Consider the following 16,295-nt stretch of genomic DNA (forward strand, 5'->3'; position numbering starts at 1 on the left):
CCAGCGAGCGAGGCGGATCTGGCAGTGGGCACCGCAGCCCCTTTGCAGAAGGTCACTACTTGCTGTTGGGTGGGCGAGGACTGCAGCCACACAGCTTGACCACCTCACCCCACCATGTCCTTGTCTGACCAGTTCTGCAGCACATGACAGTCCCACACAAGCATCTGGTCACTTGGGGGATTCACTTGCATTTCATAGCACCAGCCCACAACACCTCCCGAGGAAAGCTTGTTGGAGGAGCAGGCGTCATTCAGTCCCTGTCCTAAGCACTGATTTGCCAGTGGAACAAATATGGTCAGGACATTAAGGACTTAAATGCCAATTTTGAATTAATTCAGCAATGAGCAGGAAGTTTATATTTCTTGAGTAAATTTAAAAAGCAGCTGTGGTGACGTGGGTCTGCATGCCTGAGAATAAATGGTTATTTACTATAATTTGTGCTGCTGCCCTCAAAGTTGAGGCTATATAAATATTTATTGCCTATTTAAAAATGGACATAACAACTACGCCTGACCTTTTGCTCTTTCCTCAGGTGTTGCTCCAGCTGATACCTGCAGGTCTCAAGGCAGAAATGGGCACAGTATTTTCAAAACCTGTATCAACTCTGATAATTTACCGCTTTAATTATAGAGTCAATGAGAGATTGCCTGTGGAACATCTTTCTCCTGCCTGCTATTTCATCATGAATCTCTCAACTAGTCTTTGCATTGGGTGATTAATGCAGTTGCTAGGGTGTATTTCACTCTCAGGGTGCTCCAGTTTTATCTGTTTTGTAGCCCAGATGACTCTTTTTCCAAGGCTTAATGGCAACAAACCAAAATTTTGGCAACAAGAAAAGGCCTAAAACCAAAACCATAAATGAGGTTTGTCCACCCTCAACCTTACTGATTTAAAAACCATACTTTAATACAAAAATCTGTTTCAGGATCTATACAGATTTTAAACTAATACAGTATTAAAATACAATGCAATAATACTGGGAGGAATAAAAGTATTCCAACACCTAAAAAGTTTATTATTAATTCAAAGTGCCTGAGCAAATAAAGGTTTTAACATGTCACCAAAAAGGATTCAGTTTGAGTCTTAGCCATAACTTCCCTGAGAGGAAGTTCCAAGGGAGGGGGGTACCACTTTGAGTGGGGGATGCTGAGAGGAGAGTTGGGGGACCCTTTGGGATGCTTGAAGAAGAGTCAGGAAGTGGTTGCCCCCAAATCTTGTCACTGGAGGTGCAGTGGGGCTCAATGTGATGCATAATCAAGGCTAGAATGAGCCAAACAATTCCCTTATTTTCGAGACAAAAAGCCGCACTCAGTTATGCATCCAGGGAGGTGGGTGGCTTTGATGTATCAACACAGATCTATCATCACATTCATCAGTAGCTGTAACCACTTGGGAATCAGGCCCAAAGGCCGGGCTCCAATATAGAGATGGCCTGTTTAAATCCCATTCACCACACAGGACTGTATGCAATTGCAATTACATTGGTTCTAGCCAACATGACAATGCAGACAGCAACATGTTTCCCCTTGTCTACATATGGATTTGTTTGTCTCTTTGCTCCAACTAAGTAAGGAATCTGCAAAGCAAGACACAGATCCACTAGAACTGGGTGCAGAAACTCCTTCAGCCCAAAGGCTGAATTTCATTTTGGAGAAGCCCCCAGGGGTGCATTGCAGTGGCAGAGACAGAAGGGCACTAACAAAGTCCATGCAGATTCATGTCTGAAGCACTTACTGCTAGTATCTCTGTCTCAGAAGAGGCACATCAGTTGTTTAGAATGGGGAAAGATGCGCAAGTCTGGGGGAAACAGGGAATGTTCGTGGTTGGAGGGAGACGGCTTGGCTCGGCTCGGGCCAGAAGCCAACAAGGCATTCCAAGCCCCGCACAAGAATGGGGTCTCTGCTGCAGAAGGACTCGGCTCCTCTGCTGTGGTTCAAACCCAATGGCCTGGAACTGTTCCAGGAAACATGTATAGGGTTTCCCAGGCCATTGCTATCATTTGCATTGGCTGTGGGAATGGGGAACAACATTACTTTTTCTCTAGCATATATGAACTATGATTTGTGCTCAGAGTTACACCCAAAGAAATCAGGGGTGTTTAGGCTGAATGCCAAAGCACCCACCCTTCCCCTAGGAATGTAGCCTATGCTGAGCAAAGGGAAATGCAAGATAAAAGACTGAGCAACTTCACTGGGCCAGATTGTACTCAGGAGGATTAAAAATCAATTATTCCTAAGAAGCGCTTCTAAAATGCATCCACTGAACTGATATACAACTACAAGTCCAAGACGCAGTTCACTGGGATATCTTGATCTGCCAAAGAGGACAAGGGGGTGCATGCTAAATGTTTGCTTCAAGGCAAGATGCAGCCAGGCCACAGGCCTTCCTGTGTGCGCCTCCAGGCTGTGAACAAACTCTCCCATGTGAGTCACCTCAACATCCTTTTCCCCCAAGGAAGGTCTGCCTGGAGAAATGTAGCTACAGAGCATTGTGTTTGAAAAGGCACCAGCCTCTGCTTTCGGAGAGAATTTCACTATCCTCTGGACAGGAAGCATCTGGATATGTTGAAAATACTCTAATTACAATATCCTATAGATGAAGGGTGACTAAGCAATTGAGATTATAAATAAGGCTGTATGCAGCCACTCTGAGAAACACATTGTCCAAAATTCTAATCAGTCACTGAAGGCAAAACTACTCAAGGGATTTTTCGCAGCACTACACTGGACGGCCTGACTCATCCCCCGTCCCCCAACTGTCCTCCTTGCACCATTTCTTCCATTATAAGGCAACCAGTTATAAATCAAAGCTTTAATATGGTGCGCTTTTTCAGTGGTACACGTTCCAGTGCGTGCTAAACTTGTAGTACCAGTCAGGGACTAGGTGGAGTGGCTTCAGCTGGGTGGTGGGCTGGAAAAGGAAAGAGTGGGCTGCTCTAAAGCAGCAGCAGCAGCAGCAGCAAGAACAACAATTTTCCTAATGCATACAGGTGGTGTGAATCTGTGAAATAATGCAAACCTCTCACGTAACCTCTTCAGAAAAACTAGCTGAGAATGGCTCCATAAACATGTTCCCTCAAATTAAATCACAATGGTGCATATTCCTGTAAAAGTCAACATGGGGGAGCAGGGGTGTTGCTTTCTGAATTATTATCACTTTACATTCTCGACTCCTTTGCACAAGCAAGCATGTGCACAATCAAGGTTTTTTTAAAGGGCCATTTTCTTGTACACCTCACCTTTCCAACATCACCTCCTCCTCCTGCAATTGCATTTGTGTGTGACAGAAAAGCACTTGTTCAACATAGTGGAAACTGAACTGTGTCCATTAGCATGCAACAGCAGTAAATGAGTTTTGTATAACTGCCACAGCAACTTCCTCGAATACGGAACAAGCTCTAGTGTAGATCCTCCCTTAGTAAACAAAAATGTCTGGATCATACAGAAGTGGATCGTTGACTTTGATAAATTAGACATATAGAGGGTGTTAGATTGGATGACTAATTAATTAGGAGCAATTGTATGTAAATGAGTTGGTTGACCAAATGCTCAGTACTGCAGCTTTCAAGGTTAATAGCACTGAGCTGAAGATCCATGGAAGAGTTTTCATTGCATAGGAAAATCAACTGGAAGGAGGAGGAAGTGGAAAGAAAACAGAAGAAAGAGGTGGCCCTTAGCTGGTCCTTGAAAAGAACAATGTATATGAAGTGTGTCTAACACCTTTTGACTCTCAGCCCTACTTGGGAGCAAAGAGTGCTCAAAGATCTTGCTCTGGTATCCCAGTTAAAATAAGTCATCCAGAAATACATGTTGTGAAGCTGTGTTCTTTGTTCTTGAGGAACCTATTAAAACTGGGGCACCAGAAGAAGATACATGAATGATTTTTCAACCGAAAGGTAGATTCAGATAATCGGCTCTATTTACTGGCCATCACCCATTTACGCACCTAGCTTTGGAAGGGAATACTGGCAACCAGCCTATAGTTGTCCACCTCTTTCATGTCTAGCTTAGCCTTCTTCACAGGTAGCCTAATCACTTCATCCTTTGAAGAGTCTGGAACTTACCATATTTTGAAGACTGTCAGTAATTCACATCACCATCATTATCCTGCTCCTGCAAGGAACCGGAATGGCTTATATCCTCCTCCTCCTCCTCCTCTTCCTCTTCCTCCTCTCCCCTTCACCCTCACAACAACCCTGTCACTCTGTTGACAGCCGGCAACTGGTCCGAGTCACCCAGTGAGCTTCTCGGCTGAATAGGGAGGAGAACCCAGAACGCCTGAAGGCCCATCAGGGCCGTCACGGAGGGGTGAAAGCAGGCCTTTGCGTAATCTTAGGCAGAACCTGACTGAATAAAGAAAAACGGAGCTGAGATTTCGAGGAAGCCTCTCCCTCTAATGTGTCCTGCTCTTCTGCGCTGCAAAGGAACGTGTGCCTTCGCACAGTCGTGTGCACTGTAGTGCTGCTGATCTGGACTGGAAGGCAGCTCACACTGACACGGCAGCGCCACTGGCTAGGCCCTGATCTGCTCGGCACAACCAAGCCCTAGCTGCACTGACGGAGGCCATGCACGGAATCCCTCAGCCTTCCTCGGAAGGCGGCACTCGCCAGCTCGCCCACAGGAACGCCTCTGCCGCTTCCCTTGATCCAGAGTGCAGCGGGCAGCGCGCTCCCTTGGTAAGTTTAAGTGCAGCCTGTGGGCACCACGGACATCGCAGGCAGCAGCAATTGAGAGCTTGACAGTAATCGCAAGAGGCACGTTTTAGAGCATGTGAAGCAGGGAGTTAACCACACATGACAGACTTTTGTTTCAAACAGTTGTGATGACTAGAAATAACAACTTGGGGCAATGATTTTGTATTCTGTCTGTGCTGGGAAACTTGAAATTAAGTGACCTTTCCTCTTAATACTGAAATGTTGCGCATTACCTGGAGCCATCACCCTTAACATTTACAGTGACAAATTAGGTGATGGGGCTGGGAGGAAGGCACTTCTGGCCCACTCCCCACTTCTAGCCTACGAGATACACAGCGCGATCAAGTGGCTCCGTGCGGCACGCGTGCCACAGACGCCTGCGAGCCACAATGTGCTCCTCCGGTTGCATCTGGCAAATCAGGTGACGCCACTTGGAAGGAGGGGTGGACAAGCGAGGCCCTCCCCTCTGGAAAGCCCACCCTCCCCGCAGGGAAACTTGATCTGTGACCAAGCAATGACAGCGCTGCTCATCAGATGGCTGGTATGCGCCCTCCTCAAGCTGCCCCAGAAATGTCCACACATGTGAAAAGCCTCCGGCTGCTGCAGAGATGCTCCGGTTGCCACGGAGCAAGAGCGGCTGCACACCTTCGCTTGCAGTGGTGGAGTAATCCTGGGCCTTGCGGGAAAATTGTTAGAGGTGTGCAGGACGCGGACAGCAAAACCCAGCCTGGGAATGGGGAGAGAAGCCCCCGAGAGAAATGCCCGTGATATCACATCACTGTCAGATGAGCACAGGCAGGCTGGGCAGGGACCTGGGCCTTCTCCTGCCATCATGGGGACACCAACTGGAACTGGTGCTGTGTGAGACCTCCTGCATAGTGTCCATGGGCCTCACTTCCCCTGTGGACTCCTCCCCATGTACCCTCCTGCTCTTGGCTTTGAGTTTTTCAAGCATAAAGGCAAAGGCTGGGGAGCATGGTGTTGGGATGGGCATTTTGTGTGTTCTGTGGGGGGAAATCTGTGGGTTGGCACGTGGGGCTTGGAATCCACCTTGGCTGCATGTTCTGTTTCGTGGCCCAGCTACTTGCCTCTGAGCCTGCTGAAACAGGGCTGTCTGGCAAGTGGCCATGCCTGGCATGAGCAAGCCCTCCCCAGGCAGCCCTTCCGTGAGCCACCTGCAAAATCCTCAAAGGTCAACATGTCTTTTAGGGCAGCTGCACCCACACACAGTGGAGGCACTTGCTGGGCTGACGCTGCTGAATCTCTTTGCTCGCCCTGTGCAGTCCCTCTCAGATCTCGAGCAAAGTCCAGAGAAGGGGCCTGCTGACCACAGCACAAGAGCACCTTTATTGCCCTGAAACGTGTGTGCACTAGAGCTTGCATGCTTGCACACTCCTAGCATGCTGGGCCGGGGGGCGGGGGGTGAGCGTGAGGTGTGCTTGCTGGCCCCACACCCCTTCTTTTGTCCCTGCAGGCCCCACCTCCTCCCATTCATTCAGTAGGGAATGGGAGGGGGTGGTGGTGGGGCCAGATGACAGCAACACAATGGTGGGGGGTGAGAGACTGAGTAAGGCACCCCCTCATTCACACTACTGGAAGCGTATCCCCCATTCACCCAATGGGATAATGTAAAGGCAAACCCCCTAATACTACTAAACCCCCTAATACAACAGCCTTCCTATCCATGGGGACTATAAACTTGTTTGAAAAATGCCTTCAGAATTTTGGCATCCCCACTCTTCTGATGCATCCTATCCTTCCCCCAAACACCGACAGCAGTTGCATTCAGGCAGTTCTCCATATATTCCAAAATTCCTGCTCATCCTGGTTGTCCTCGCTCAGGGTTGATTGAGATAACGCAATAATCACACTCAGAATTTACCCCCAACACACAGTTCATAAGCTACCAACATGCCATGGGTTCTCTTTATGGATTGTTCCTGGTTAACAAGTCATGGTTTGTTGTTGCAGCTGGATTCAAACAGCACAACAACCAACATTTCAAGAGCAGCCCACATGCAAGCCATACTCAGCCCTTGAATGCAGGTTATTACCTTGTCTGAACCCAGTCAATGACTTTGGTGCCTCACATCTATTTACATGTTCACTTTGCAAACTTAGCTATTTTTGAGGAATGTGAATAGTTAAGCCTATTTCCCTAAACTTGCAAAATAGTGAAGTGCATCACAGCTTAGTGGAAACAAAAGGTAAGTATATCTATTTTGTTCTGGAGAATTACTCAGGAGCACTCTGCAGACAGGAACGAGAGCTGAGCGGTGGCATTAGTGCCTATCTCCAGCATTGCAGATCACAAGTATTAGTTTCAGCTGTCGGGGCTGAAAAGCATTGGAGAATGCTATAACCTCCTGCGCCTCATCTACCTTTTTTGATGGTTTCTGTGGCATTCTGCTTTGGGGTTTCAAGGGACATGGTTTCTACAAGACATTATATACAATCCCTGGAAGAAGTGCTGTTTCAGTGCCATCTCCTTCGCAGTAGTAGTAAACTCCTGGTGCTCTGAGCAGGGGTTGGGTGCTGGAGGGAAGGAACCTGAGAATCAAGGCTAACCTGTTCCCACCACCACAATGACACTTTCCTGCCACACGTTGAAGGTGACGTGGCTCCATTTAGCTGATTTAGGGCCAAGCCAGGCATGGCTGGCTAGGCAGACTCCATTTCTGTTTGCCAAAAAGCAGCCTAATCAAGACTGGGGCAGGGCAAAGGGTAATCTCTCCTGTACACCAAGTCCTCCTCTGGATTGGACCTCTCCCTCTGCAGCTGCCAGTGAGTATACGAAACCAAGCATGACAAGTCTGGTCCCACCCAGCGGATCCCTGTCGTCCAGCACCTTCCACTTGCAGTGCCACCGAAAGGCCCTTCCTGCGGAGGCAGCTCCTCACAGATTTTACCACAGTGCAGAGCATCAAGCGCTCCTCCTCATGGGCCAGCCCACTGCACTCAGCGCACGCATGCTCTCGGCCCATACTCTGCCCATGCATCACTGTGGCACACATGTGTGCTGGCACATGAGGTCACGGTCTTCAGGATGGGAGGTATCACCACAGCCATGGGTGATACTTGGGAAGGCACTGGCCACAAGAGGGTGCAAATCAGGCCATTCTCCCCCTGTGCATCCAACCCCTCTGCAGCCCGGGGCATGCTGGGAGGTGGCCAGCGCCCTTACACATGCAGTGGTGGCTGAAGGCAAGCAACACGGACACCCGAGGAAGGGGCAGCTCCGAACACACACACCGACCGAGTCAGCACCTGCTTTCCCCTACAGAGCTCCTCCCAGGTGCTGTGCCCCCTCTGCCTGGGTTCGGCTGCCTTTGGTAAGGCTGCCCTGCGTGACTGTTCCACTCAGGCCTGCTACCGCATGGGGGCGCAGCAATCACGTGAGGGACATAGGCGTGCACGCCCCGGCTGCTGCTGGAGGGGTGGGGTGGGGGCTCCCTCTGAATCTTCAGGTCAGGAGTGCTTGAGGCAGCCACGTTCTGCATCAGTCCTGCTGCTGCACAGCTTTCTGCTTTTGGTAATTTATAATTAAGAAAGGCATAAAAATCAATCTCAGTGTATTGAGAGGAAATTATTGGCCGCTTAACAGCCACAAGAGTTTTGCAGGTGAGTCAGACTGCCTGGTACAGACAGCACAGCCCAGTGCTGAAGGGGGTTTGCCCAGCTGCAGAGTGCTAAATTTGCAAGAAACCGATAGTTTTAATGAGAATGCACATCACGTGGTGGCATTGCGAGTGTATTTTTGAAGCTAGATCCCTAAAATAGAAAATGACACTGCCAGGAATGTTCCGCAGCTGTGCTTTCCTTCAGTCATGGCTGAATGCAGTCAGAGATCAGATCTGCCAGTAATAATATGAGAGCACCTCTGAGCATGTTCAGAATGATCCCTCAGTAACTGCAGCCCACTTTGCATACCTGGGGTAAACAAAAGGAGGCTGTGAGTCAGAGCGGCAAGCGCCAGGAGACTCCAGAGAGCTGCCATCACTCCCCTCTCTTTCGAAACAACCAGAGCTGAGCTTTCGAGGCTTCCTTCCACACATATCCATCTTACATGTAACATCATCTCTGTTTTTAAGTCAGCTTTTGGCTGCACTGTTGAAATTTCATTTATTTTATACCAAAGTGCAAAGGCAATGTGAACAAGCACCCAAATGCCCGAATGTGTAAGCAACACCTGCAGGGAGCCCCAGAGCAAGGGCAGCAAAGAAGCAGTGCAGACAAGTTCAGGGAGGGCCCTTGACCCAAAGGGGCAGCTGAGCCGCAGGCAGTGCCTGGCCTGGTGCCTTCCAGAAGTGCTGAACTGCAAACCCCACCGACTGATGGGGGCTGCAGTTCAGTTCACAGGGCAACTGCTAGGTTGGACGAAGCGAGCCAACCGGAAAGCACCAGCCCTGAGCGCCAACTGCAGCCCATGGGCGGCATGGAGCCCCTCCTGGGGTTTCCCTAGCTGCTCGTGCAAGGGAACGCCCTGAGCTTGAGCAAGAAGAGTGCGACTGTATGCTTCCTTTGCTCCCAGGCCATGGAAGTCACTTGCACTGAGCCTCACTGGTGAGCACCAGGACTGTGCACAAGTCCGTGAAGCCTTAGAAACTAGCCTTCAGGTGCCTTTTCCTGTTCATTTTTTGCACATTATATTGGAAGCTTTTCCCACATCAAGCACGTGCATTTTGAAGCCATAATCAAAACTCAAGACATTGACTTCTAGAAATGCTCATGGCATCTTACAGTGAACATCATATTGCACTCCGTATGCACAGTGCCTTGCTCACTTGCAATGGGGGATCCAGAAAGCACTTTTGTGGCAGAGAAATTGCATTTTTCTAGCTCAAAGTTGCATTGCCTGGTCTTAGAGAAACAGGACAGTCTCCAGCCAGGCAAGTGACGGAGACAGAGAGAGCTTCATCACTGGCTGTACTAGTGTGGCTGACTCCTGCAGGACGGCAGTGACCTGGTTCGTACACCATGCTGATCCATGTTGCCCAACCCCAGAGCCATTCTGCAGGGTGGCTTAATTTTCATGAGTGAGCCACCCTGAGAATCTGTGGCTTGCTTTAAGGTCATTCTCGCCCACATTGGGTTGTAATGTTGTCCGAACCTGGCAGGGTGATTTTAGCCTGGGTTATTGAAAAGGGCTACAGAGCAGCCCGTACCAGTCTCCTTTCATGACCTTGCCAGTGAGTGCCCTTCTACTGCTGCAAAGGGCACGCTGGCTTTCTTTTAAAGTCTGATTCCTCAAAAATTCACAACTGAGGTTGTAAATTTTCTTTATATTATTTTTGCAATCCTTCAAGTGTGTGCAGGCATACTCCGACAGCTGCCTCGTATGCCCAACACTGACTCCAAAGGTGCTTTTTTGAGGCTCCAAACCAAACCAAACAATGGCAGTGAACAAAATGATCGAAATGAGGAGGAGGAGACAAGAGGGGTTCTGCATCCTGAAGGACACTGGGATGCATGTTAAAACAGGCTAGAAGGCTGAGGAAGAGGGAGTGGAGGGACAGCCTCCCAATAAATGTGACTGTGGATTTGAAGAGCCAACCTACCATGGCTTATTGGTAGCGGACTTAGTGTGAGATACCCTCCACCTCATCTATACCACCCTTTTACATTTGAAAAGTATTTAAACTAAAATCCTAAACCCGTTTACTTGGGTGTAAGACTCACTAAACAAGATGGGGATTGCATCCAACTAATGATGCATGGAATTGCATTGCTCCTGCTCAGAGCATTACATAACAGGGTCATTCTGGAGGTATTTCAAGAAAAAGAGAGACAAGAAAAGCAAAGTGCGGAAACAAAAGCAATTGGACCTTTTCTGCCTCTCTCTCACTCACTTCTCCGGAGATCACTGCTATTGTCCCGTTAGCAACAGTACCCAAACAGGCTTCCCTGGATGAAGGAGCAGCTGCGTTGCTGAGCGGCACTAGCATGGGGAGGAGGGCGCTAACTGGTTCCCCATCTAGCACTGCTCACGTACCCTGCCTATCTTTTAAAGTGTCCTCATGTGAACAATCAAAATGTTGTTCAGAATTCCTCGTCTAGATCAGCAGTGTGTGTGCTGATGAAGAACACGTGACATTTCATGAAATCCAACGTTCTGGAGGATGCTGTGGTGATGATCCTGCTCAAGTACCGGCAGCAAACAGATGCTTCCATTCATCCCAGACTGCGGGGTGTGGAGCGTGAAGACTCATGCGAGTGGAAAGCAGGCTGATTTATTAGGACTGCGGGCCAATCTAAGGAGCAACCTTCAAAGGTAGGCTTACGTCTTCTCCAGCAGATCCCAGCGACATTGCACAACTAAGCGATGATGAAATTAGGTAGGCTTATTTGGAATAAATATATTTGGGAACAGAGTTTTTAATGAGAACTTTTACAGCTCAGTTATGGACATATTTACTCAGCACAGATGGAGCTGGATTTCGCTTCCCATCATAGCCAAGAGAACAGAACAAGGGGGAGGCTCACGCCAGGCCCGTGCATGGCAAGGGGATGTCCTCGGCTGGACGAACGGGGTGGCAGCACGCGGCGTACAATGCCCCTCCGCACACTGCCGCTTCGCTTAGACCACCAGCCAGGACACCTCGCGGTCCCCACCAGAAGCCTAGCATACTGCATGGCGCTAAGCCTCAGGCAGACATATGGGCTTGAAATCAGAGCTCTGGGAACTCAGGGTGCCCCCCCAGCCTATCAATAGCACTTGGCTGTGGTGCTGGCACTGAGCCAGGCTCCAGAAGCCTCAGGAAATGCTGTTTTCCCCATAAAGCTGGCAGGTGCAAAGGGGGAGAGGGCGTGGGAAGGTGTCGCCCCCCCCCCCCGTAAGCTCTCAATGATGTCATTAGGTTGCCAGAGGGGCCAGCCAGGATCTGAGCTGCACTTGGAATAAACAAGCTAGCCACTCTTGCTTGTGCTGAGTCCCATGATGGACTGAACCAGGCCCGTGCATCTTGCCAGTTTTTCAGATTAGAGTTACATAAACTTGAAGGTGGTGATTTTAAACAGTTTGTTAACAGTCCTCATGGTTATTAATATATGCAAGGAAAACTTCAGGTTCTCAAAGCTAGAGCTTAGGAAATCATCATCTGAGTCTTGTGTTGTTGCCTGTCTCCGTGTACTCTAATCCACAAACCAGGTCCATAAGCTTTGAAGGTATCACACCACCTGCCATAGTCGGTTGGCTGGTTCCCTTGGTTCGTCCCCTTATCTGCTTCTGCTGCTCTTTTGGGGAACCCCTTTGCTTTGACTTTGGTTGGCCTTCCCAGAGGAAACACAAAACTCTAACCATCCGATACCATGATCTGTGTAAGCGTGTGCTATGGCACATGGATTACAGCGGCATCCATCAAGAATTGGCATTATTACCTCAGAAGCACATTTGCTAATCAATCGGATGGTTCTTAGCTCCCATGCTGCAAGTGAGGCTGTGCTTCTCTAACTCCAGAGATAGCCCTGCATGGAAAGCCTAACGCTAGGCTCATGTTAATTAAGCAGCATTTGTGCTGACGAGTTTACTCCTGGTAGGGCTAAAACCATGTCTTTCCTAATGAGGTTAAGCTTCTGAATGCTGAGGAGGTTCCCGCTGATTGAGAGGACGGAAGGCGCTCCGCTTTTGTGTGCATTGCGAGCTTACCGTTTTTGCAGACTGGGCAGCACTGCTCTGGCTCATAGACCGGGTTGACACATTCAGGAACGGCACAGTCTGCTACAACACAGTGGACTTCATTGCTGGGTTCACAGCGACACCATTCACATGGAGAGGGCTAGGAACAAAGCTCAAATTAGCCCATTTTCACCCTTCAACAACATACTTTATTCCCAAGACACACATTTTGTTTGATTTGTTCATACAATGCAACTGGGCGATATGGCAAACACATATAATGACACAAAGCTAAGTTTCAGTTTATGCGCAGCTGCCCGCCTGCCCGCTTGGCATTGCATGCTTCTTTCCAGAGATCCAGCGAAGGCTCTCCCTTGGAAGGGCAGCATCCATCCGGCGCAGACAACAACTCCCCCTTCTTCCCACCAGACACAGACGCCACTGGCCAGTGAAGACAGGCTGTCGCCTCCACTGCTACTCGCCTGACTGTCGCCTCCCCAGGCTACAGAAACGCAAGGACAGGGCCTACCCAGCCATCAGTCTTGAAGAACAAGTGGACAGAAAGACAAGTCACCCAAGTTAATTGGGCATCATTGATAGCTATAGCTTCCTTCATCTCTCTACCTTTCAATGCTGGAGGTAAAATACCCCCAGGGCCATGCAATACATGTATTAACTGTGATTTTAATGTTTTGCTATATAACATGCTTAAAGATTTTACTGTATTAAGTGGCATGCTAGCAGAACTGACCATCATTTCATAACTGTAAAACAAAAACAAAACAACCCCACTCTGCCTGTTTTAAGTGTGCTTCTTACTCAAAGTCTATTCTTCTTTCAAGACTGGGACATGAGAAGTTTGCTTTTGGATGTTGCAGGAAATAGTGCATTGCCCAAACAACCTACAGGATGCTCCACAAAAAGTTTCCCTCACGAACATGCAGATTTGAATGAGAAAAGTGAAGCCATGATGATTCAGCTTAGCTCTACCTGTGTTTACTCTCTAGATGTGTCATCAAGGCCATTACATTTGTTGGTGTCATAGAATCATACAATAGTCAAGTCTGAAAGAGGGCAGAAGGTCCAACTGCCGGCTCAATACAGGTTTCCAAGTCATCATAACCCTGACAGATGGCTGTCCAGCTGCATCGTGGATGCCTCCAGTGTGGGAGAGCCCATACGCTCCCTAGGTAACTGGTTTTATTGTTGCCCTGCTCCAACAGTCAGGAAGTCTCCCCTGATGATCAGCCAGAATCTGGCTTCCTGTAACTGAAGCCCATTATTACCTGTCCTTGCACTAGGATTGACCAAGAAGGATCCCAGCCCTCCTCCACATGACGACTTTTCAAGTTCTTGAAGAGCCCTATCACAGCTCCCCTCAAGCCTAAACAAGCCCAGCTCTCCTTTTCTATCATCACAGGACTGTGTTGCCAGTCCCCTGATCATCTTTGTTCTCCTCCTCTGAAACTTTCCCCGCTTGTCTGCATCTTTTAAAAATTAAAATTGTACAGCAAGAATTGTATGCAGTATTCCAGATGAGGCCTAACCAGGGCTGAGAAGAGAGGAACCAGTATTTTATGTGATCTGAATTGATACTTGTGCAGCCCAAAATAACATCTGCCTTTTGTTGCAGCCACATCACATTGTTGACTCACATTCAGTTTGTGACCTACAATTCCAAGATCCTTCTCACCTGCAGTATTGTGCGAAGTACCACTACCCATTGTGTAATGAAGCGTGACCTGATTTTCTTTTTCTAGGTGAAGCGCTAGGTGTTTATCCATTTTAATTTCATTCTCTTGTTTTCAGCCCAGTGCACCAGCCTATCGAGATGATTTTGCATGTTGTTCCCATCTTCCAAGATTTTAGCTATCCCACCCAGTCTCATGTCACCTGCAAATCTGATGAGCATCCTCTGCTGCTCCTCATGCAAATCCCTGATACAGGGCAGAATTCTGTGGCTTCACAGACTACTGAGCACGGTTTTGTTAACTAGCCCCACACTGATTCTGCTGGGTAGACGTGTGCTACTTCAGCCTTCACTGAATGCAGCCTGGACCCTCCGGACCATTTTTTGGCCTTCTTAATTCTCCTAGGTATATTCATCTAGCTATAATATGCACGCCCTTCCAAGAGAGAGGAAATCATGGCATACTTGGGGATAATGAGATCACTTTCTAGCTTTGTCTTTGCACGTACCCTGGATTTTATTGTATTGTATTTTATTTTGATCATGTGTCAAACTGATACAACGCACCCAGGATTTTTCTTCGTTTGTTATGTGTAAAGCTTACATTTAGATCTAACCACAAAATGTTTGTACATCTCAAGCACTCAGGAAGGAAGCACAGTGAATCTCTCCAAATGGACATGCTCACCCCCAGCACATCCCTATTCCAGGCGGAATATGTGTGCGTGCTTTTGCACATGAGCAGCATATCTGCCAGCTGGCATCCTTCCACCAAAAGTGAAGGGCTCTTAATATAATGCGAATGCTTGTCCTGCCACATCCATAGCTTGCCTCCTTGCTAGGCCAAACTTGGCCCTGTTTTTAATAAAACTAAAGTCCGCTGTGGCAACTTTATTTCCCCTCCTCAACCTTTTTCATAGTGGAGAAGTGACTGGAGCGCTTGTCTGGACTCAGGAAATGTGAGCTCTCGTCCCCACTTGGCTGTGAAGCTCACTGGGTGGCTTCATGTCAGTTACTCACTTTCGCCCTCTTCTACTGTGCAGGGCTGTTGATGGAAGGTAAAAACGAAGAGGCGGCAAACCTTATAAACCACCTTGGGTTCCTTGCAAGAAAGGCAGGATACAAACGTGATGGTGACGATGATAAAATCCCTCCCACCGACCCCAGGGGAGAGCATTTCCAATGCCAGATCCAAGGCTGGCGTGACTCCGAGTCCATTTCAGGGCAATGCAGCTGCTCAGGACCCTGCAAACGCAGAGTCTCCCTGACACACCCAGGGAGTGCCCCGTCGCACCTTCCACCACTGGCAGAGCACAGCTGATAGTGGCAAAGGGGCGAGCTCTCTGCGGCCGCTCGAGTGGTGGGCCAGCCTCTCTCTTCACAGGACGGGGCTCTGCAGGATCCACAGGCCGCTGGCCACCCTCCCTGCCAAGCAGCAGAGCACTGCTCCCTTGCAGAGGCAACCAGTCTGCCCTTCTTTTTATTGCCACCTCTCCAGTACCGTGTGGTGATTTGCTGCTGCAAAACTGTCAAATTCAGGGTTGGATCCCAGCTGACCCTTGAAGCTGGCTGCCGCATGTCCTGGAACCCCGACTCCCAAGGCTGTTATGAGACTGCTTAATATCACACACATCAGTATTGCACAGATTAGACTGGGACAGGTAACTTCTGCTGTGATATTGCTGTCCCAGCTGATTGTACCACTGAAGCTCTCTCCAACATACACACCAGCCTAAAACAGACCCAGAATGATGGGAATGGTCATCCAACACAACCAGAGGGCGCCTCCACATCTGAGTGGGGAAGGCTAAGGTAGATTTGAAATACACCAAAGCATTGGGAACTGAACAAATACTGCATAAAAACAAACAAATTGCTTGCAAGGAAAAAATCAGGCATTAATGGCAGCAGGAGAAATCTAATGAAAATGAAACACAACCAAAGGGGGGTTGTATCCTGCACTGTCCATTCTAAATAGTTACGCTCTCCTTGGTGCTCATCACCTGGAACACAATGCTGAAGTCTGGGAGGCATCCAGCTCTTTGCAGTTCACCTGGGACATGCTCCATATGTTCTGACTCAAATAATCACTTCCCAGGAAATTCATTTCTGCCTGAAAATGAGCTAATTAAAGATCCCCTTCCTTTTTCTTAGCATCTACAGGCTGCATTCCCTGTTCTGTTTCCTTGTGACTGGCAATTCAGATACAAGTCAGTAGTCCTTAGCTAAAGGAGAAGTCTGTGGGAGTTGAATCCCTCTGTCTAATTACCATCCTAATTCCACCTGCCTCCTGCTTT

General features: G+C 48.6%; 1 protein-coding gene across 1 annotated transcript in view; it reads right to left on the reverse strand.

The window, feature by feature from the left end:
• The window catches only part of VWC2L (von Willebrand factor C domain containing 2 like), a 125,757-nt gene that overhangs the window by 79,750 nt on the left and 29,712 nt on the right, over nt 1-16,295 (reverse strand). The window contains exon 2 of the mRNA XM_044432117.1: nt 12,339-12,468. Coding sequence (XP_044288052.1) covers nt 12,339-12,468 — 130 coding nt within the window. The remainder of the gene's footprint in view (nt 1-12,338; nt 12,469-16,295) is intronic.

This window comes from Varanus komodoensis, unplaced genomic scaffold (genome assembly GCF_004798865.1).
Source record: "Varanus komodoensis strain SLA01 unplaced genomic scaffold, ASM479886v1 scaffold23, whole genome shotgun sequence".
Taxonomy (NCBI): Eukaryota; Metazoa; Chordata; class Lepidosauria; order Squamata; family Varanidae; genus Varanus; species Varanus komodoensis.